The sequence below is a fragment of the Giraffa tippelskirchi genome, chromosome 6 (assembly GCF_054371585.1).
Source record: "Giraffa tippelskirchi isolate mGirTip1 chromosome 6, T2T-mGirTip1v1.2.pri, whole genome shotgun sequence".
NCBI classification, from domain to species: domain Eukaryota; kingdom Metazoa; phylum Chordata; class Mammalia; order Artiodactyla; family Giraffidae; genus Giraffa; species Giraffa tippelskirchi.
The window spans coordinates 31,540,033-31,563,751 of record NC_137280.1 but is presented as its reverse complement, the minus strand read 5'-3'; the positions used below and the strand labels follow the sequence as shown (position 1 = coordinate 31,563,751).

At 42.2% G+C, this 23,719-nt stretch overlaps 2 protein-coding genes across 2 annotated transcripts in view; one reads left to right on the top strand and one right to left on the bottom strand.

Annotated features, from left to right (window-relative positions):
• The window catches only part of LOC145511662 (uncharacterized), a 703,222-nt gene that overhangs the window by 666,917 nt on the left and 12,586 nt on the right, over positions 1-23,719 (top strand). Inside the window, exons 1-4 of the transcript XR_014058033.1 lie at positions 8,090-8,196; positions 9,388-9,524; positions 18,224-18,339; positions 22,665-22,884. The gene's annotated coding sequence lies outside the window, so the exon portion shown is untranslated. Of the gene's footprint in view, positions 8,197-9,387; positions 9,525-18,223; positions 18,340-22,664; positions 22,885-23,719 lie in introns of the transcript that reaches the window.
• Positions 2,183-7,925, bottom strand: AARD (alanine and arginine rich domain containing protein). Its single transcript, XM_081505271.1, has 2 exons — positions 7,577-7,925; positions 2,183-3,720 (listed from the first exon to the last, which is right to left on the bottom strand). The coding sequence occupies exons 1-2, from the start codon at positions 7,886-7,888 to the stop codon at positions 3,577-3,579; spliced, it is 456 nt and encodes a 151-aa protein (XP_081361397.1). The 5' UTR covers positions 7,889-7,925; the 3' UTR covers positions 2,183-3,576.

The following is a 23,719-nucleotide window of genomic DNA, read 5'->3' as shown; positions in this document are numbered from 1 at the left end:
GGTTTCATTATCATTACATCCCAAGGGTCCCTCCTGCACTGCTCCCTGCACAGAAGGATGGTAGCAGTGTGGTTCTTTAAGAAGAGTTAGAAATTTGTAAGCCCCAGCATTCATCAGAGGCAGGACCCAGAAGCACTAATGGTACATGGCCCCCTGAGAAGTGGTACCTGGCTCGGGCTGCTGTGAGAGGTACGCGCCCATCTCTGAGTTATAGCACCTGGTCCAGGTGAAACAAGAGGCTGCCAGACGCAGAGCGAAGCAGAGTGGCATAGGTTCAATCTGAAACCTACCCGTATTTCTAATCTTCCCATAACCCTCGTTAATGACACAGCCAAAGAGGCAGGAGAGGTGGCGACAATGAACGAGAGGAAGCAGCTGGCACTGGAGGGCCCTGTGCCAGGCTCAGGGCTGGGAGGGACTCCGGCAGTGATAACAGTGGTGAATACACCGAACTGATGGTTGCCTGATGCCCGGCACCCTGCCAGGGTAGGGACCAGGCGAGACGGCATTCTTGCAGTTACACTGGTGCAAGCTCGGCCGTCCCAGGTTTACCCACATCAGACTCTGCCTGGGCTGGTGCTCCAGAAGCACCTGTTATAGCAGAAGCAGTCTGGCAAGCAACCAAAATGTGGATTCATCCAGGCCACCTGTAAAGGGATTTAATGCCTAACAACCTGTGCAGAGCTCCTAAGTGTCATAATTAATTTGGCACCTCTTCACTGGTAGGTCCTAACCAGGTACCATAGAGTGAAAGCCTGTTCCCAACTAACATGGCTCCCCCTGTAATCAAACCTGTGAGAAATCAGTGTTTTGGAAAACCTTAACAGTTTTTTCCTCACTAAACTGTTTTTTCAGTTCTCTTCTTTGGCACTCTGTATCTACTACTGGGATGAACATCTTACGTACTTTGACTTACCCAGTTACTGCTTCCCTGATGCATCATTTAGGCTATAATTATTTTCTCATTTTCCCCTCCAGCTGGCAGTAGTTTGGTCCCTTCCACCTCCTATTTCTTTAAAATGTCACACAGTTGCTCTCACTTGTTTAAACACTCTGAAAAGTGGGGAAGTGTAGCCATTGGAAGTGCATTCCCACATCCTATAGAAAAGAGCCTGTTGTCTATGTGCAGCGAACAGACTCAGAATTCAGCAAACAATAAACAGCTGAGTGCAGTTGCAAATATATATCTATATATGAACACAATCTGGCTTCTGCTACTTAAAAAAAGATGAGGGATATGGTATGAGAGCAGAATTCACTTCAAGAGAGGAAACAAAGCAAAAACATTTAGTAGCAATAGTGTCCCATGTATCAAGTTCTCAGTGTATCTCTCTGTTCAGCTAATACCACAAGCAGCCTCCTCTAATGAGGGTTTCAAAAAATAAGAGATTTTTGAAACAAAGAGTTTCTTGTTCCTGTTTCTCCATCTGTCATTCCTAAAAGATACGGTGATCCAACGTTTATCACTGAAAGATGGGACAAAAAGCTGGTGACCAAGAACTTTACAATAAATTGTGGACTTTTTATCTGACAATGTGAAACACAATGCATCCATTTCCAGAAGTTCTCTTTTTAAGTTTCTTTTGATTCCCAACAGAGCACATTTAGTGGAATCAAATCATTCACATGAATGCTAACTAATGTCAGTTTCTCTGCATTCTGTAAGGAATTGCACTTATAAAATGAAGCATCTTGAGTATCTGCTACACACAAAATCTCAAGATTTTATAAATGTTAAATTGTAAAATGTACTTTAGAATGACTGCTCCAATATCTGATTAGTCTCTTTTGAAGAACAGATCATGAGGAATTCCACTGCCTCTTTCTTCAGAATTTCTATAACTTTGATGAAGAAACATATAAGAAATCTGTTTTACAAATACAATTTAAGAAATCAGCCTGTATATTTGGAAGGCAGGAGCACATATGTAGAATATCTCAAGAAATCCAGGGATAGGTCTCAGGATATTGCTGACAGCTCATTGAAAATGTCCTGGAAGTTGAACCCTAGTGGTACCTCAGTTTCACAGAGAGAAGAAATTAAGTACCAAAGAATTTAAAGAATTCATTAATAGTAACCCCAAAAAGTTAAGGACAAACTAAAACTTGTTCAGAAAGTCCTCAAATCCTCACACACATAAAACTTGTATTTAAGAGAAAGACCACATTCATTCTGTTCTCCTTTGTCTTCCAGAACTAATTTTTATTGTTAATTAAATGTGCAAATGACCTGTTTTATAAATTCATTTTTACAGATGATTATTATGAATATGGCAACTATTTTTTAAATTAACTTTATTTTTTGCATCCAGAAGGCAGCACTTTTAAGGTAGAGATAGCTATTCTAATTCAACATGAGCCCTTTAACTACTAACAGATTAATAACAAAAGAATTGTGTTAGTTAGGAATCTTTGGAGTATAAGTCGTAAAACTCCAACTCCAAGTTGACTTGGCAAAAGGAGATTGTAATAGGAGGCTACTAGAGAATTTTCATGTATCCTAATGACAGCCAGTACTGGGGATTTAAACAGCTGGACCCCAGAGCCAAGGAAAAGCAGTTATCTCTCCCCTTTTGGGCTCTCAGGGGTGCTGTTTCAACCTTCTGCAAAGAGCTCACACCTTCTCACTTGGTAGCCGCCAGCAGCTTCCAAGCCCCTCTGTCCCACAGCTTCCTCCACCACCTTCTAAGACTCATCTGCTCCCTTAGTTCTAGTTCAAAAGCTCCCGAGAAAAATCTGACCAAACTGCCTTAATTTGCATGAGTAGATCCAAGGTGGTGAGTCACCCTTAATGGCAGACTCTACCTGAAGGGTATGGTTGGAACTTAGGCAGAAGTAATTCTTCAAAAAACGGGGGTGGGGTAGGGTGCGGAGGGAAGACTACTGAACAGCTGACTGGGCAGACAAAGGAAGAATAATCAAGTAGAACAAAAGCTAACAGAGACTCTGATGAAAGTTCAGGTATGGTCAGAAAATTAAGATAGCACAAGAGAAAATGCTGGAAATTGGCACTAAGACATTCTTCCGTACATTCTTCTTTTACAGTTTATTTATTTTGGCTGTGCTGGATCTTCATTATTATGCAGGCTTTCTCTACCGGAGGTGAGTGGCTGTCACACAGAGAGTTGTGGCACTCGGGCTTCTTCTTGCAGTGGCTTCTCTTAGTGCAGAGCACGGGCTCAGAGCGCGTGGGTTTCAGTAGTTGCAGTGCATGGCTCAGTAGTTGCAGCTCGGGGCTTAGTTGCCCCACAGCATGTGGGATCTTCTAGGACCAGGGATCAAACCCGTGTCCCCTGCACTGGCAGGCAGATTCTTAACCACTGGACCAACATGTAAGTCTCAGTACATTCTTTTACTTCTATGTCCCACACAAAACAATACATAACTTTAAAACTTGTCAACACATCATTTTCTCTCTCCCCTCTCATAGCACTGGCACTTCTCCATGGCCTAGAAGATTTTGTTCTAAAAATTGCCCCTAAAATCTTATGCTAAGCATCCATCATGTTACTGTTAAAACTATTTTGGCGTTGTCTGCATTATTCTTAGGGTTCAAACCTTCATCTGTGTGTTTACTCATTCCAGATTCTGAGCATTATCTTCAGAGCTTTGCGATTCTGACGCAGTTTCCATTTCATCCTCCTTTTTCAGTTGTTGCATTTTCTTGTTTAAATCCAGCAGAGTTCTGGCCAGCTGGCGATTCTGGAAACGCATTTCCAGCTGAAAGTTAGAAAAAGAATAAGGGTTTTTATTAGCCTGAGATATGGATCAAATGAACCTGCTCTCTGCACAGGAAAAATATAAGGATTTTGTAGGAAAGGAAAATAAGATATCAAGAAAGATGTATTTCTCATCTTATTGTCCAGTTCTGACTATTTGGCCTGACTATAAAACTGACTTTCTTTATGACAAGGTAAAATTCAGATATACAAATAGCTTTTGAAATGGCCTTGCAATGAAAACAAAAATAGCTGATGCACAGAGCTATCCATTTGAAAAATTCCTGTCCTTGGAAGGCTGTTTCCAAGCAATGGCATGTGATCTGCGAGGAAATCACTTATCTTTATGAGCTTTCTGAGCTCCAAGATAACTGCCCAGGACCACCTGAGCTTTCAGGACCTGGGCCCATTTACTTGATTACTTGTCATTTCAAGTTCTTAGGATTTTAAACGGTCTCTCTGTTGAGCAAAACATTTAATGACCCCTTAGAGGCACATGTACAGTTATGTGTACTTATAGAATCTAACAATTTTCACTCTAGAGTGAAATCTGTTGTAGAGCAAGGTTGACTTATAACTTCCCTCGAATGGGAGCTTGTGAAGGTCCTCGTGTATTAAAAAAAAAAATTGATCTTTCGGGCAGTGTACCTAAGAGGCAGTCCAGCATAATCTTTGCATTATAGTTGAAAACTAGTAACCAACTCGGCATATTTCTTCAATTAGGGTCTTGTTTAATGCAGTTCAGGAGAACCCTGTTCTCTCTGCTGAAAACCCCACATCAACTCCCCATCAGAAACCATCCAAGGGTGACACAGGACATTCCATTGGTAGAAAGCAAACATGGGTGGTCCCCTCCTAATTTGCAAAATAAAATCATTGGATATAATTTCTTTCAGTTTTCCTCTGACATATTTTTCATTCTTCAGCACTTGGAACCATTTCTCTAATAGCAAGAATTTGCAGAATAAAGTAAATGAACATCCAGGAAACAAACAGTAACAACACAACTGCCAGCATTAGAAGCCCCTACACTTTGCCTACAGGAAACTTCAGTTCTCCAGTGTGGCCCAGAGGCCCTATAAACCTGCCCTGCTCTTCCAGCTTTATTTGCTGGCCCTTTCCACACACCCACCCACTCACCCCTGGGGCAGCTGGTCAGAAATCTTGCCTGTCCTGGAATTAACATGTCATAGTGAGCCACATCTTCTGCCCTCTCTGCCCTTTGCCACCCACTTCCCGTTGAGCCCAGCCAAATGCCAGCTCTTCTTAGAAGCCCTCTCTGTCTCACCTTATCTGTGCTTCCACAGCATTCTGTACATGTCCCTCTCCTAGCACACAGCCTACACTAAACTGGTGATTTTGAGCACAAAGTCTGTTCCTATTCTTCATTGTATCCTTAACCACGGGTGCACTGCCTGCGCACACAACATGTTGGGTTCTCTGTGTATTTGTTAAAAGACTGAGTGAAGGGATAAATAAATGGATGAACTGATGAATACCCATCCTGTACTTTCATGCCAAGAATCAGTTAAATTATTGATAATGGCTTACCATCTAAGTTAAAAACAAAATAGCACGTGTAATTCATAATTCTTTAAGCAAGCTGAACACCAATGGTTCCTTAATTTTCTCTCCCCTTGGATCCCATTGAGAATCTAATGAAAGCTATTAACTCACTCTGGGGAAAGATGTGCATTTTATGTGCACACAAAGCTTGGGATACAATTTGAAGTATACAGAACCCCTGAAATTCACTCTCAGACTCCCAGAGCTCAATGCATCCCATTAAGAAGACCAAACAACAAGTAATAGGATAAATGACATCTCAAAAATAGCAACATGAAAACAAAAACAGCAATATGTCTAAATTAACTGAACCTGTTCATCATTATTCCTTACACAAATACCACCCTGACAAATGAGGTGTGGATATACACATATGGATGGGTGTCAGTTCCTACAGAAATCTGGCTAAGAGACCGTTATCAGAAATGGCTTTTTCTAGTGGTGATAGTGTTAAGGATCCACACTCTTTTGCTTCTTCTTCATGACTGGTCACATACATTGGTGAAATGGTTGGCTAAGACAATGACCATGGTCTGTGTCTCAGGAACACAGCATCTGTTTGACAATCTCTGCCTCTTTCCAGCAAAACCCTTGATCTTTCGTGCCTCTGTATCTGCCATTTGGGGGGCACAACCAAAAAAATAGTAAAAGCCACTGAATAGTGTCTATATTCTAGGCACTTCATGTAACATTATCTCGTATAATACTTAGAGCCATCCTATGGGTTTATTATCTCCATTTTACAGATGAAACCTAAACTTGCTAAGGTACCTTACTTCTTAAGGTAACAGGAACAATAAGAGCAGAGACTAAATATTAATGCTGTGCTGTGAACACTCACCTGTTTGAAATTTTATTCTCTGCTTTATCCCCACCCTGGTACATTACTTGCTTAAACTCCTGGTGGAGCGACTAATTAGAATGCTAACGTTCAAAGTATCTCGGAGCTTCTTGAATATACTTTCTTCACCTGATTTAAATATGAGTCAACTGAGGTGTGAAGGGGTGACACCCCAGGTCAGCAGCAGAGGGGTGGCTCAGCCATCCAGTTGGCATACTGACCCACAGCACACCCCTCCAGGCCATCTCTTCTAATAAGGGGTCTCACCCACTCACTGCTCAGGTGTCGGAAGAAATCATATGTTTCTTTGATTTGGCTGGGTCAAAATTAATACATTCTTTGTCAAATTCAAATTGTTAACACAGGTAAAATTAAATGAAAATTAAATGTACTACCTTCTTGCCCTTCTTAAACACAGAAACAAGGTAAATTTTTAAGGTTCAGACAATTAACTGATGGTCCAATCAGTTCTAAAGTAGTAGTGCTTGCTATTTTACTACTATGCAATGCAAAAGAGTGTAACTTTCCAAATCTCCACTATGCATATTCATGGTGATGGTGGTTTAGTCGCTAAGTCGTGCCCAACTCTTGGGACCCCATGGATTGTGCAGCCTACCAGGCTCCTCTGTCCATGGGATTTCTCAGGCAAGACTGCTGGAGTGGGTTGCCATTCCCATCTCCAGGGGATTTTCCCGACGCAGGGACTGAACTGGGTCTTTTGCATTGCAGCTGTATTCTCTACCGCTGAACCACTAGGAATTCCCACGCATAATCATAGGTAGCACCATTTTAAAGCTTAAATTGATCTTATTTCAAATTTTGCCTAACTCGAAAATAGTTTAAATTACAAAACAGTAACTAAAATATTGACCTACAGTTCCTCCTGCCTAATGTTAAAAAGCTACAACTTTATAAAATTCCTTATTACCATTTCCTGTTTTCTGAATTCTTACCAAGGAGAAAGGTAATAGTAAAACTTTCAGAATAAAAGAAACATTTGCTAATGGCTTGCTAAACATTCGCTAATGGATTCCACCCATCCCCTGAGTTTATTTCATTGAAATTTCCGCCCCAGCCCCATTCATGCGCATATACTGCAAGTGCCCTAGAGGGAACTTGCTATTTGGTAGAAAAAAAATAGAGAACAAGCTGAGGAGTGGTTACGGGGGTCTTGGGTATGTCACCAGCAGACTCAGCCCTCGGTGGAAACAGTCAGCCAGCACCTCAGCTCTAAAGGGCCGGTTCCCTCCCGGATGCTGCCTGGGAGGCAGTAGCATCAGCGCCGTCGGGGACCCAGCTCGCCCGCTCTGCACGGCCTCACCGTCTCCCCGGGAAAAGCTGCCCTCGGCCTCCCCAGTCCTCGGTGGGGCACGTGCGCGGCCTACAGCCGAGGGCCGAGGGCGAGGACCAAGGCGAGGTGGCCCCCAGAGCCCGCCACGGGCACGCTCACCAGCTCGGCGCGCAGCCCGGCCAGGGCGCTCTCCACGCGCGCCCGGCTCTGCGCCTCCCGCGCCGCCCGCGCCGCCGCCTCTTCCCGCAAACGCCTGGAGCTGCCGCGCAGCACAGCCCGCTGGAAGGCGCGCAGCAGCCGCCGCTTGAGCTCATCCAGCCGCGGAGCGGCGGCCTGGGCCTCCTCCGGGCCGTCCACGCCCCTGCCGCCTTCGAGGAAGCCTCGTGAGGGCCGGGACCCGGCCGCGTGGAGGATGCTGTGGGGCCCCCGGGAGGTCCCCTCTCTGCGGCGGTCGGAGTCCTCTAGACCCATCTCGGAGGTGCTGTTTCTCAGGCTCCAGGGCTTGTATGGCTAAGGGTTTCTTTCCAAGTGTGAGAATTAGGGCGGGTGAAGGCGGGGGCGGTGAAACTCGTGGAACCCGCGGGACCCCTGCCAAGTGGGACGGGGCTATCGCTTGCTACTCAGAGGCGCTCCACTCCTACAGCCTCACGTCTGTCCTTCTTCCCTTCTTAGCAACAAACGAAGGAAGTAATTCCCATGACTCTGAGAAGAGTTTTCAACTGGATCCCTTTTTCTCGCTCCTTGAGTGTCATTCCAAGGCGAGACTGGAGTCCATCTAGGTAGGTGGAAGTGAGGTCCGGATGGGATGTCTGAGACCCAGGTTACCTTGATTATTTAATATTTCAGAAGCACTTTAAAAATGTTTTTCTCTGGCTTTCTACTGACGCCCAGGCGTTGTGACAGGTGTTGAGGATATAAAGTTTCATTAGACCCCTTAGCCATCCCAGACAGCCTAGTGGGAGAAGCTTGGCCCTATTTGCAAGTTAGAATAATCTTTCCACAATTCCAGGCTTGTGGGAACCCACAAGGCTTCCCTGGTGACTCAGCTGGTAAAGAACCCACCTGCCAATGCAGGAGATGCAGGTTTGATCCCTGGGTCAGGAAGATCCCCTGGAGCAGGAAATGGCAACCCGTTCCAGTATTCCTGCCTGGAAAATTCCAAGGACAGAGGACCCTAGCAGGCTGCAGGCCATGGGGTCACAAAGAGTCGGACACAACTGAGTACACACACTTGTTTCCACAAGCCCAACAATGCAGAAGACACTTAGTTTCTGAAACTCCGTGTTCTTTTCTGTACTTGAGACCATTGTGCCACTTTCACATTATAAAGGGGTTAAAATGAAAAGTAAACCTGGTGTGATGCAGTCCACGATGTCGAAAATAGTCAGATACAACTGAGCAACTAAACAATAGCAAAGTCCTTTACTCCGAAGTGTGTTATTTTCTAAATCCCAATTCAGTGTAATCATGTGCCAATATTACTTGTATATCCTTTATCAATGAACATAATCAGCTGCCTCTTTGGGGTCTAATGAATTTCTAGGGTCTAATGAATTTCTAAAAAGGAATAAACAATTAAAAGTTTTATGTGATCATAGAAGGCAAATACCTCCCCCCCACACACACACAAAAAGGGCAAAAATATCTATATAGTACTGTCAGAATTAATCATTTGTTTAATAAAGATTTACAGGTTACCCGCAATTCCCACAAACTGTTCCAAGTTTGTGATTGGCATTGAGGGCAGTAAGAGCTAATTGCTATTAGTGTTTACTGTGTGTCAGGCCCTTTTCATAGATTAACCCTTTTTATCTTCAAAGTAACCCTGTGAGAAAGGTACTGTTAGTTTCTCTGTTTCACAGGTGAGAAAACTAAGGCAGTTGTTAAGCTGTAAGTCTTCCCAGGTGGTACTAGTGGTAAAGAACCTGCCTGCCAGTGCAGATGTTAAGAGACACGTTTTCAATCCCTAGGTTGGGAAGATTCCCTGGAGGAGGGCACTGCAAACCACTCCAGTATTCTTGCCTGGAGAATCCCATGGACAGAGGAGCCTGGGCTATGGTCCATAGGGTCGCAAAGAGTTGGGACACGACTGAATTGATTTAGTAAGGTAAAGATCATCAAGCTGGTAAGTGGTAGGGCTGGGATTTGCCCCGAAAAAGTCTAGCTTGTATTCTAAGCCACTGAGACACACCTTGGATCCACACTACCTCCCAAAGAGGAAAGACATTGCTCAGTTTACATGTTGCATGACTGAATGTGCAAATTCCCTCTGCTCATAAAATTCAACTCTACAGAAATGGATTAAGGCTATAATTGGATAAAGTGGAATGCAAGTTACTGCTTCTGCAGATAATCTGCCAATTTCAACACCTTTCAGTAGTTTACAACCTGAACACAGCCATATACCTATCATTGTATATTGTTCTATCAAGATTCTCTAGAAATATTTGAAGACGTGTTCTATTGGTGGAAATTATAAAAATCCATATGGTCTACTATGAACCAACTGAATATGAATTTAGAGATTTAGGGGTTTCTTTATTTTTGTGTGGTTTTTATTGTGTGTATGTGATAGGTGATGGGGCTTAAAAACCAGCACCCGTCAATGTGCAGTATAAATGTTTAAAATTAGTTTTCTGCCATGATTTTTCACTTCTGCTTCTAGATCATTTTCTTCAACAAGGATTTCAGCTAAGTTTGATTTAATTCAACAAACAGTGAATGGAGCATGTTCAGTTAAGCATTGTTTCATATGGGATAAAAAGGGAATAAGGCACAGTTTTTGTCCTCTAGAAGCTTAAAACCTGAAGGAACAAATTCATTCATTCATTCATTCATCAGCAATATTTATTTAATATCTCATTATAGACCAAGTATTAGAGTGTTCAAGCTGTGAAAGTAAACCAATAAGACAAAGTGGTGTTTTAGAAGGCTGATTTTTACCACAAATTAATAATTTTCTCCCATAGATAGATATTTTTCAGTTGTGCATTTTGTTGCATTTTAATGTTGAATTTTACAGTATTTTTTCTCTTATACAAATAAAGTGAATTAAAGCGTTGATAAATCAGAGTGAATATAGCATGCAGAGACATTTAAGAGATGGATTAGTTATTCATTGCTGCATAACAAATTATCCCAAAATTTAGTGGCTAACAACAACAATAAACATCATGTCTCATGGTTTCAGTGAGCAAGAATTTGAGAACAGCTTAGGTAATGATATGGAACTTTAATGACATTGAAGTCAAATGTCAGCCAAAACTATAGTCATCTAAAGTTGGGTGTGACTGGAGCTATAGGGACTGCACGCAAGGTGGATCATTCACATAGCTGGAAGTTGGTGCTGGTGTTTGGTGGGAAGCCTCAGTTCCTCTTTTTTATAAAAAATTAATTTTTTGTTTATTTATTTGGGGCTGTGCTAGGTGTTCTGTAGTTGTAGAGAGTGGAGACTACTCTCTAGTTGCAGTGCACTGGCCCCTCGGAGTGGTGACCTCTCTTGTGGAGCATGGACGTAGAGTGTGCAGGCTTCAGTTGTGGCATATGGATCCAGCAGGTGTGGCTCCTGGGATTAGTCGCTCCAAGTTATGTGGGATCTTTCTGGACCAGGGATTGAACTGTGTCTTCTGCTTTGGCAAGTGAGTTCTTTACCACTGGGCCCCCAGGGAAGCCCTTCGGTTCCTCTCTGTGTGCATCCTGCACCAGGACTGCTTGAGTGTCCTTATGATGTAGTGGCCAGCCTATCTCAGAACAAGACAGAGAAAGAGACAGTCAGATGGAAGCTCTGTATCTGTGTTCTATTTTATGATCTAATCTTGGAAATCACACAGCATCACCACATTCTGTTTACTAGAACCAGGTATCTAAATCTGGACCCCATTTAAGTGGTGGGGGATTAGGTTCCATGTTTTGAAGTAAGGAGTATCAAAAAATTTGTAGACATGTTTTTACTCTGCCACAGGAAAAATATCCACATATGTAAACGATGATCAAGTGACTGCTGACTTACTGTCAGAAAAGAAAATGAAGGCCAGAAGATATTAGAACAATGTTTTTTGAGATTCAGAAGAAAAAAATTAACATAGATTTCTGTATCCAGGAAAAATAGCCTTCAAAGGAAAAATAAATGTGTTTTGACATAGAGAAAATTAGGAGAATCTGTTAGTAGCCAACCTGAAGTGAAGTGAAAGTCGTTCAGTCGTGTCAGACTTTTTGCGACCCCGTGGACTATACATTTCATAGAATTCTCCAGGCCAGAATACTGGAGTGGGTAACCTTTCCCTTCTCCAGGAGATCTTCCCAACCCAAGGACCGAACCCAGGTTTCCCGCATAGCAGGCAGATTCTTGACCAGCTGAGCCATGAGGGAAGCCCAAGAATACCGGAGTGGGTAGCCTATCCCTTCTCCAGTGGATCTTCTCGACCTGGAGTCTAACCTGAGTCTCCTGCCTTGCAGGTGATTTCTTTACCAGCTGAGCTATCAGAGGAGCCTTTGGCTATTAGAAATACTGAAGCAAGCAGCTCAGGCTGAAATACCCCCACCCCCAACTCAGTAAATGGAAATTCTGTTCTGTCAGTCACCCAAACCATAAACCTGCGAAGCACCCACACTTTTTTTTTTCTCCCTCTTTTCTTCCTGCCTGAAATTCATCAGCATATGTTGTAGGCCCTACCTTGCAATATATCCAGAGTCACAATGAAACTCTTTTAGTTCATCTCATATCCTCCCTCTCTCTCCTTTGCTTACACCATCCTGCCACCCTGTTCTCTTTACTGTTCTGATTTCAAGGCCTTTCCTAGGAGTCTCTTCCATATACGTGAGTGGCTAGTTCCCTTTCTGGGTTTGGGGCTCTGCCCTAATGTCACTTCGTCAGAGAAACCTTCCTTGATCTAAATTAGCATATGTACCCCCCTCGATTCCTGTCATTCTCTGCGTCTTTGCCCTGCATTGTGTTGCTTAATACCTATATCAACTGTCATATATTTATTGTTTTCTCATGTATTTTCTGCCGTCTGCTAATATAATCTGCATGAGAATAGGTACTTTCTTTTGTTAACTATACTGTAACCTCAATACCTAAAATGACATCTGGCATTTAGTTGTTGTTCAGTTGCTAAGTCATGTCTGACTCTTTGCAACCCCATGGACTGCAGCACACCAGGCTCCCCTGTCCTTCAGTATCTCCCAGTTTGCTCAAACTCAGGTCCATTGAGTCGGGGATGCCATCCAACCATCTCATCCTCTGTTGCCCTCTTTTCCTCCTGCCCTCAATCTTTCCCAGCATCAGAATCTTTTCCAGTGAGTCTGCTCTTTGCATCAGGTGGTCAAAGTATTGGAGCTTCAGCTTCAGCAATCAGTCCTTCCAATGAATATTCAGGGATGATTTCCTTTAGGGTTGACTGGTTAGATCTTGCAGTCCAAGGGACTTTGAAGAATCTTCTCCAGCACCACAGTTTGAAAGTATCCATTCTTCGGTGCTCAGCCTTCTTTATGATCCAACTGTCACATCTGTATGTGACTACTGGAAAAACCATAGCTTTGATTACATGGATCTTTGTCGGCAAAGGGATGCCTCTGCTTTTTAGTACACTGTCTAGGTTTGTCATAGCTTTCCTTCTAAGGAGCAAGTGTCTTTTAATTTCATGGCTCCAGTCACCATCCATAGTGATTTTGGAGCCCAAGGAAATAAAAACTCACTGCTTCCACTTTTCCCTGTCTGTTTGCCATGAAATGATGGGACCAGATACCATGATCTTAGTTTTTTGAATATTGAATTTTAAGCCAGGGTTTTGCTCTCTTCTTTGACCCTCATCAAGAGGCTGTTTAGTTCCTCTTTGATTTCTGCCATTAGAGTGGTATCATCTGCATATCTGAGGTTGTTAATATTTCTCCTGGTAATTTTGATTCCAGCTTATGATTCATCCAACCTAGCATTTTGCTTGATGTACTCTGCATATAAGTTAAATAGACAGGGTGACAGTATACAGCCTTGTCGTACTCCTTTCCCAATTTGGAACCAGTCTGATGTTCCCTGTAAGGTTCTAACTGTTGCTTCTTGACCCTAGTACAGGTTTCTTTGGAGACAAGTAAGGTGGTCTGGTATTCCCATCTCTTTAAGAATTTCCCGCAATTTGTTGTGATCCACATGATCAAAGGCTTTCATGTAGTCAGTGAAGCAGAAATAGATGTTTTTTCTGGAATTCCCTTGCTTTCTCTGTGATCCAATGAATGTAGGCAGTTTGGTCTCTGGTTCTTCTGCCTTTTCTAAACCCAGCTTGTACAGCTGTAAGTTCTCGGTTCATGTACTGCTGAAGCCTAGCTTGAAGGATTTTGAGCATAACCATACGAGCATGAGAATGTAGGCACTGTGTAAAATTTTGTTAGATGAATGAAAAGAAGGGAGAGAAAGAAACGGAGGGCATCAGAACAAAGAGAAGGATGAAGGGGAGAGAAATAAGGCAGAAGGAGTGGAGTAGACCAAGCAGAGAGCTAAAACAGATGTGAAGTAATCATGTCAGCTTATGATATTCTCCAGAGTGACTGCAAATTGATGAATCAGGCCTGCTTAAAAAGAGCACAGCAACCTCTAATGAAAAGAAAAACAGTTCCTGTCCTTGTAGCATATTTCTTCAGTGCATTTGTGCAATATGGATCGCATGATGCAGTGACAGGTCATGACAGCAATCACAAGTCTATCCAGCTGACAGTACCTGAACCTAGAAGGCTCAGCTAACTTTTTGAAACCATGTGATGTCTGGAATCATGTGGTCTATATGTCTGTTTCTTCTTTAGCTTCTTAAGGACTGTGTCTCTGTCTTCATCACCTTTTCATCATCTTCAGAAACTAGCACAATGTTAGCATGAAGCAAACACTTAAATATTGGTTAAATGTGTTAGTGAATTGATTAATACAGCAAGGCAGAAAGCAATTAACATCCATAGAGCAACTCTTAAGTAGTATGTAGATATAGATATGGACACAGGTACAAATGCAGATATAGATATATTTATAGATATACACATAAATATAGGTACAGATATAAATAGTATACAGTTTACTTAATCTTCACAAAAATCCCATGTTAGGTTTGTTTTGTTCTGTTTTTTGTATGGGAACCTGGAGTTCAAAGAAAGTAAGAGACTTGCTTAAGGTCATATAGTAGGCAAAGAAATGGCTGAGGTAAGATTTGATACCAGATCTGTGTGTCTCCAAGAGCTTTGCTCTTTTCTCTATTCCGTGTCAGGCAATATACAGTTGCAGAATCATTTAAAATCTGCTAAAGAAGGTTAGAGCTTTGAATTTCTTTTATCCCAGTTACCTAAACCAATTCTTCCCTAGCCTAAGTGCCATCCTGCTTCCTCCCTTGTGTTTAGCAAGACCACCTTCTCTCAGCCCTTTTGAACAGCAGAAGGAGGTTGAATGCACGTGTGTGTGTGTGTGTGTGTGTGCACGCGCGCGTGCGCTTAGCCGTGTCCAACTCTTCATGACCCCATGGACTATAGCCCGCCAGACTTCTCTGTCCATACTAGAATGGGTTGCCATTTCCTTCTTCAGGGGATCATCCCAACCCAGGGATCGAAACTACGTCTGTTAGGTCCTCCTACATTGGCAGGAAGATTCTTTACCACTAGTGCTACCTGGGAAACCCTGAATGCACTTGTCATCCTTCTAATTCATACAGAAGAGCAACAAAATAAAAGTAAGAAATTCCTTATGCAAAATCTTTGTCTCCCCTCTAAATCCTTTTATGTAAACTGACCAGTTAATATTCACTTTTGTTGCAACTCATTTCTACTTTTTTTTCCTGCCTATTTGCTGTTCCCTGGGAAACCTGGATCCCAGTTCTTTTATGTGTTCTTTATCTGTACCTTGAAAACCTTTAGCTCTAATTTTACTTCTTTGCTTCATCTTCAACCATCCACTCTGAACAATTATTCTTTTAAGCAACGGGTTCTCTGTGTTCCCACTGCAAACAGAATGTCCTCGAGTGTTCTGTGCAAAATAGAAACAAATATTTCTCTATCAAGTGTTCTGTGCAAAAAAGAAACAGATATTTTCTGGGCTTCAGAGAAAGGAGGTTTTCCTTATAAGCCTTAAAATAAGTATTTTTTAGTTTATTTCAGTGAACATGTTAGTGATTTGAATCACTTGAGAGCCTATGGGGAACATGGTCATTCTGCTTCCTGGCTAACTAATAGTTGGCAAAAATTTCTTTTGGGTTGTGGAATGTCTGGAATGTAGTCACTGTCTTTCCTGCTTAATTTGCCAGAACCCTGAGGTCAAAATGTTGGCTTCAGATCCCAGCTTCACCCCGTGCTGGCTGTTTGACTTTGTGTAAGCTCTCTGGGTCAATTTGTTCACAAGTAAAATGAAAATCATCTTTTCCTCCTCACTCATTTACTAAGTAGATTAACTAAAGCACACAGGCGCACACTGAACCATTTATGGCCATTCATATATGTTATCCATGCTTCTCACATGAGGGATGTGATGGGGTTCCTGACGTAGAGATGTTTCTGAACATTACATCAGCAAAAATCAGCGCCATGAATCTAAAAGATACAAGAGAATTGGTATTAGGATTGCAAGGGAAGCTAAGTCAAGTCTGAACTACAAAAGTGAATTCAGCCTGGACACAGACCATTCTGATGGGTCGGATGACCATTTTAATTTGTCACTGATCACATGGCATCAGTATAATCATCTCATTCACATCTTTCAAGTGTGTTTGGTGAGTTTTTGTTTTATTGCTCACAATGTTCTCTGCTTCTTGCAATGGAAAGATTATATTTCTACACTACAGTGACTTCAGGCTTGGCCATAGGACTAGCTTCAGCCAATGAACTGTGAACAGATGGGGCATTTGTGATGTGCCAGCGAAATCTGTAGATGGTGTCACACAATCAACCCTCTTCTGTTTTCCAGCACTGTCCCTGGGCAGGCAACTCCTTACCCTGAGTCGCAGAAAAAAGATAATCATGAACTAGAGGGGAAGCTGGCCTATCGTGGCTATACAGTTTGAGTGAGAACTAAACAAATGTAGAAATCCAAGAAGATGAGTGTATTTTCTTTTTTGAAAGCCTTGATATCTGATTATCCTTTTGCTTTATTTCCTTTTTCTAAAAGTAGAGTGCAGATGTAAGCATCCAGAGGACTGGGAGTTTTGGTAAATTGAAATTTGACTGAATCATTTCTGAGCAGAGATGTGCAGAAGCATATTTGCCTCAAACAGGAAAAATCTAGTTGTTGGGAGGTACAAAAAATTTCTAGTAACTGTTCAAAAACACTTCCTCTTTTATTAGGTTAAATGAGTTATGAGTTACATATGAAATATAGGTAACAGTAACTTTTTTATTGACAGACTATATAGAAGCAGATATACAAGACACTGTAATTTTAGACTGTCACTTTATAGTCTGAGTAGAGCATCACAGCTTCATTTCCACACCAGATATAAAAGGGGTATGTTATTTTAATATAGATTTGACTGTTTATCTTGTCTTCAGGCTTTGTTTCTTGAACACATTTCAATTACAACCTTCTTTTAAGATTCAACTAAACATGACACCAGAAAAATACAGAAACTAGAAAACTTATGACATTTTTCTGCCTTTTATGTACTATGATATTCAAGAGTTTTGAGAAATAGAATAAGTGTCAAATGTGTCCAACAGCAACTTTGATACCCATTCCAATAGATAAATTTTTACATAAGATACACGAGTTAACTATTTTCTATGGTAATTTCAATTTTCAGAATAATTGTAAATACCCAGGAAGTACTCAGGAAGCAAAATCTGCTGGAGAATATTATTATCTTCTTTTAAGATTGAGCTTTCCAGTGAAATTTAAATGTTATTCAATCAACCAACATGTTCGTTGAACCGTATTTAGTGCAGTGTGCTTCCAGATGGCTCAGTAGTAAAAGAGTCCGCCTGCCAATGCCGAAGACACAGGAGATACCAGTTCAATCCTAGGGTCAGGAAGATCCCCTGGAGGAGCAAATGGCAACCCACTCCAGTATTCTTGCTTGGAGAATCCCATAGACAGGAACTTGATGGGCTACAGTCTATGGAGTCACAAAGAGCCAGACACGACTGAGCAACTGAGCACACACAGAAAACACTGTTCAAAGAACACACGAGCAGAAGAAATATGCTAGCAAATGCATTCTTTTATGACTGATGACACAGATCTAAATTGAAATGCTGGTAATTGTCAGAAACATTTTTAGTATTTGGGGGTGTGCATGCCTGGTGCTAAGTCGCTTCAGTCGTGTCTAACTTTTTGCGACCCACTGGACTACAGCCTACCAAGCTCCTCTGTCCATGGGATTTTCCAGGCAAGAATACCGGAGTGGGTTGCCGTGCCGTCTTCCAGGGGATCTTCCTGACCTAGGGATTGAACCCAAGTGTCTTACATCTCCTGCATTGGTAGGCAGGTTCTTTACCACTAGTGCTGCCCTGGCCCCTTGAAACGGGATGTCACTTCTTAGGTTGTGTTCATGCTCAGTTGCTTCAGTTGTGTCGAACTTTTTGCAACCCCATGGACCGTAGCCCACCAGGTTCCTCTGTGCATGGGATTCTCCTGGCAGGAATACTGGAGTGGGTTGTCATGCCCTCCTCCAGGGGGTCTTCCTGACCCAGGGTTCAAACATCTGCCTCGTGCATCTCCTGCATTGCAGGAGGATTCTTTACCACTGCCTGGCGCCTTGAAATGGGTTGTCACTTCTTAGATTAGGTTATAGAAAGACTGAGTTTGACCTTGCTCAGTCTTTTGTACTTCCTTGCTTGCTTCTTCTGAAGGAAGCGAGTTGCTATGCTGTGAGCTGACCTGTGAGAAGCCATGAAGCAAGGGCTGGAGGACAGCAATGAGCCCTCTGTCCAGCAGCGCATGAGAGACTGAAACTTGACACAACCACGTGAGTGAGCCTGAATGAAAACCTTCCCTTAGCCAAGCCTTCAAATGACGGCAGCCCCATCCAGCACCTTGACTGCATCCTCATGCGAGACCTGGAGGCAGAAAACCCAGCTGAGTTACACCAGATTCCTGAACACAGAAATCTTGAGATAATAAGTGTTTGTTATTTTAAACTTGTACTTTTCTTATGTTGATTTTTCTGTGAATTGCCTCTTCTTACCTTTGAAATGTCTCTTTTTCTATTGGGTAATTTGTCTTTTATTTATTTTTAATTGGAATATAAGTGCTGTACAATGTAGTGTTAGTTTCTGCTGTACTACAGCATGGATCAGCTATACGTATACATATATCCCCTCTCTCTTAGACTTCCTTCCCATCCCACCCCATCCCACCCCTCTAGGTTATTACCGAGCACCGAAGTGACTTCCCTATACTACATGGCATAAGCTTGTACTTATTTTAAACTGTTTTCTTTTATCTAAAACAAAAAAAATAGCATTTTATTGAGATATGATTCACATACAGAAAGCTGTGTACAACTTGATGAGGTTTGTTGTTGTTCAGTCGCTAAGTTGTGTCCAGCTCTTTGCAATCCCACGGACTATATATAGCAGGCCAGGCTCCTCTGTCCTCCACTATCTCCCAGAGTTTGCTTAAATTCATGTCCATTGAGTCCGTGATGATATCTAACCATCTAATTCTTTGCCGCCCCCTTCTCCCTTCTCCTTTTGCCGTCAGTCTTCCCTAGCATGAGGGTCTTTTCCAGTGAATTGGCTCTTTGCATCAGGTGACCAAAGTATTAGAGCTTCAGCAACAGTCCTTCCAGTGACTATTCAGGGTTGATTTCCTCTAAGATTGACTGGTTTGATCTCCTTGCAGTACAAGGGACTCTCAAGAATCTTCACCAGTATCACAGTTCAAAAGCATCAATTCTTTAGTTCTCAGCCTTTTTTATGGTCCAACTCTCACATCTGTACAACTACTGGAAAACCTAGCTTTGACTAGATGGACCTTTGTCAGCATAGTGATGTCTTCGCTTTTGAATATGCTGTCTAGGTTTGTCCTAGCTTTCCTTTCAAGGAACAAGCGTCTTTTAATTTCATGACTGCAGCCACCATCTGCGTGATTTTGGAGCCCAAGAAAAGAAAATCGGTAACTGCTTCCACTTCTTCCCCTTCTGTTTCCCATGAAGTGATGGAACAAGATGCCATGATCTAAATGTTGAGTTTCAAGCCAGGTTTTTCACTCTCCTCTTTCACCTTTATCAAGAGGCTCTTGAGTTCCTCCTCACTTTCTGCCATTTGAGTGGTATCATCTGTCTATCTGAGATGATTGATACTAATATTTTTCCCAGCAGTCTTGATTCCAGTTTGTGATTCATCCAGCCTGGCATTTTGCGTGATGTACTGTGCATATAAGTTAAATAAGCATAGTGACAGTATACAGCCTTGACATACTCCTTTCCCAGTTTTGAACCAGTCGGTCGTTCCATGTTCGATTCTTTTGCTTCTTGACCTACATACAGGTTTCTCAGGAGACAGATAAGGTGGTCTGGTATTCCCATCTCTTTTAAGAAAAATAAAATTCTTAAAGAACAGTTAAAAGGCAAGATGGAATGTGAGATTGGCTACCCATTGACTCTGTGACCTTGGAGATGTCACACATCATGCAGGTCTTCTCCTACAAAGGAAGGTGTGTTAGTTTCCTACGATTGCCAGATCACCACAGACTGTGATTTATCCTCCCACCGTTCTCGAGGCCAGAAGTCCCAAATCAAAGTGTCAGCCCTGCCGGGATCCCTCCAGAATCTAAGGAAAGATTGCTTCTTCTAGCTGCTGCTTCTAGCTTCTGGTGGTCACTGGCTATCCTTGGTGTCCTATGGCTTGCGCTGCACCTCTCTAATCCCTGTCTTTTAAACCATGACACCAAATGAGGCTCAGTTCAGTTCAGTCACTCAGTCGTGTCCAACTCTTTACGACCCCATGAATCGCAGCATGCCAGGCCTCCCTGTCCATCACCAACTCCCGGAGTCTACCCAAACCCATGTCCATCAAGTCGGTGATGCCATCCAACCATCTCATCCTCTGTCGTCCCCTTCTCCTCCTGCCCTCAATCCTTCCCAGCATTAGGGTCTTTTCCAATGAGTCAACTCTTCACATGAGGTGGCCAAAGTATTGGAGTTTCAGCTTCAACATCAGTCCTTCCAATGAACACCCAGGACTGATCTCCTTTAGGACAGACTGGTTGGATCTCCTTGCAGTCCAAGGGACTCTCGAGTCTTCTCCAACACCACAGTTCAAAAGCATCAATTCTTCGGCACTCAGCTTTCTTCACCGTCCAACTCTCACATCCATACATGACCACTGGAAAAACCATAGCCTTGACTAGACGGACCTTTGTTGGCAAAGTAATGTCTCTGCTTTTAAATATGCTGTGTAGGCTGGTCATAACCTTCCTTCCAAGGAGTAAGCGTCTTTTAATTTCATGGCTGCAATCACCATCAGCAGTGATTTTGGAGCCCCAAAAAATAAAGTCTGACACTGTTTCCACTGTTTCCCCATCTATTTCCCATGAAGTGATGGGACCAGATGCCATGATCTTAGTTTTCTGAATGTTGAGGTTTAAGCCAACTTTTTCACTCTCCTCTTTCACTTTCATCAAGAGGCTCTTTAGTTCTTCTTCACTTTCTGCCAGAAGGCTAGGTCTTAGCTTTTGCCAGCAAGAAGAAAAGTGAGCAAAGTACAAAAAAACAACCAGGAGCCTTGCTTGCTGCTTTCCAGTACCTGGGGGCCCCCTGCTGTCCACAAAAAGACATTGCAGCCTTTCCGCAGGCTAACAGAGGAGTGTTAGATACTTAACACGCCATTTCCTGAAAACTTACTTTTACCACTTCACATACCAGATCATTACTATCATATGCTTTTATCAACCTCATTCTGGATCAGCCAAGTTCTCTATGGGTTGCCAATTTTTCTTAATGGTACCACCATGATCCAAACCCTCCTGGCCCCAGCTCTCCTTCCTGCTGCTCCTTTTTCATCAGTGTCATTGTCATGTATTAAACTTCTGCTGTATGTTGGGTACTGTGCCGAAATCTTCACATACATTATATATCATTTAATCTCTCAATAACCCTTAGAAGGCAGACAATTTTGTTCCTTTTAGGGAAATGAAAACTGAAGCTTAAGATCGCCAAGTAACTTGGGTTATAAATATGACAGGGGTCAAAGCTGGACTTGAACCAGGAATTCTAGCTGCAAAGCTGTTAGTCTTCCAAGCCTATTGCATCCAGCCTGAGTTCTACTGAATAACTAACTTCCACCTGTGATAGCATTCACTAAAGGTGTTTTGTGAAAGGTGATATATAAGCATGCAGAATAATCATTAGATAAACTAACATTGTAAAAGAAAATATACATGACATTAATAATAGTTTAGGTTTTGAATTGTTAAATTGTTTTACTAGCAAAATGCATTAATACGTGCATGCCAGTTGACTATATTAATAGATTGAACAGTTATTCACTTTGCTAATTTTTAACCTGACATCTTTTAGCAGGTAATTTCCAGTGAATGACTAGCACACACACTTGAGCATTTTGATTTGATTTTTTAATTCTCTATAGAGAATTACATTTCAATACACATGGGTATGCTAAGCTAAATCTTCTCTCTCAATCCCCAAATCACCTTCTCATTCCCATCACATATACCAAGATGGCTCTAGAGTTCTGCATCTAGCCAGAAAGAGGGGATGAGGGGTAGGAAAGAAGGGACCACGTGATGGACAAAGATGGTCTGAGGCTGTCAATATTGTAAACCCCTTATAACTTTCCAGGCTGTCATAAAAGTTTTGTTTGAGAGGCAGAAACCAACCTGAGAACACCTAATCAATTCTAAGTTGCTCAAATGTATTATAGTGACGTGGGTAGTAGTGAGTCTAGCTTTTCTGTCTGTGGTTGCCTGTTTTAAAGCACCTTTGGTTAAAATTGTATACCTAACTTTTGTTTTCTTATCGACTGCCTCCAAAGAAAGAGGACCTGGATAAAGAGAATGTTAGACGAGGACCCAATACACATGTGGAAACTGTGTGTTTGTTTGATGTTTATTGTTGAGAAATACCTTCCTGGTGAATGTGTTGTTGGAATGGGGACTGGAAAGTGGGACTGAATGTTCCATAAGTTGGAACTTGACTTTGAAACTTAGAGTCAAGTATCATATCGTCATTTTTTATCAAAAAATACATGAAAAACAGCGTGAGCTTTGGGTGATGTTTACTACTCAATAGTGATACCTATTCATCACTAAAACCACATCTCCTTCCAGAAAGAGGCAACATACGAAGATTTTTTAAGTTTCCATCTATGGCTCTATGAGAAATCTCTGATGGTAGCTCACTGAGTTCTAGGAAAATCTAGAGAGGGGGAAACTGATGCAGACTGAATGAGGGTCAAGAACTTAGAAGAATTGTGAAGAAAAGTCAAGGCCAGATGAGGAAGCAGAGGCCAGTCATGAAGACTTCTTTCTACCAAGCCAAGAGGGTAACGTAAGTAACCAATATACAAAACATGCTTTCATTAGTGATCAGACACCAACTCTGTTTGCCATTTTGTTTTTTTTTATTGAAGTACAGTTGATTTACAATGTTGTGTTAGTTTCTGCTGTACAGCAGAGTGATTCAGTTATACATTCTTTTTCAAATTATTTTCCATTATGGTTTATTACAGGACTGAATATAGTTCCCTGTGCTATACAATAGGAGCATGCTGTTTATTCATTCTGTGTATAATAGTTTGCATCTGCTAATCCCAAACTCCGAATCCAACACTTCCCTACCCCTGCCCCCCTTGGCAAGTCTGATCAGTGAGTCTGTTTCTGTTTCATAGATAGATTCATTGTGTCATATTTTAGATTCCACATATAAATGAATCATACGATGTCTTTCTCTTTCTGTTTTACTTCACATCATATGATGGTCTCTAGTTCCATCCATTTGGTTGCAGATGGCATTATTTCATTCTTTTTGTGGCTGAGTACTATTCTCTAATGTGTGTGTGTGTGTGTGTGTATCTCACATCTTCTTTATCCATTCATCTGTCAGTGGATATGTAGGTTGTTTCCATGTCTGGGCTATTGTCAGTAGTGCTGCTATGAACGTAGTGAAAGTCGCTCAGTCGTGTCCAACTCTATGTGACCCCGTGGACTGTAACCTGCCAGGCTCCTCTGTCCATGGAATTCTCCAGGCCGGAATACTGGAGTGGGTAGCCAGTATTCTTCCCCTTCCCCAGGGGATCTTCCCAACCCAGGGATCGAACCCAGGTCTCCTGCATTGCAGACGGATTCTTTACGATCTGAGCCACCAGGGAAGGCCCTGAACACAG

Excerpts from the sequence above, each read along its gene's own strand:
- AARD (XM_081505271.1), bottom strand. The coding sequence starts at position 7,888 with ATGGGTCTAGAGGACTCCGACCGCCGCAGAGAGGGGACCTCCCGGGGG. Across the intron at positions 3,721-7,576 it reads CCGGGCTGCGCGCCGAGCTG|CTGGAAATGCGTTTCCAGAA; the intron begins GTGAGCGTGCCC and ends TCTAACTTTCAG.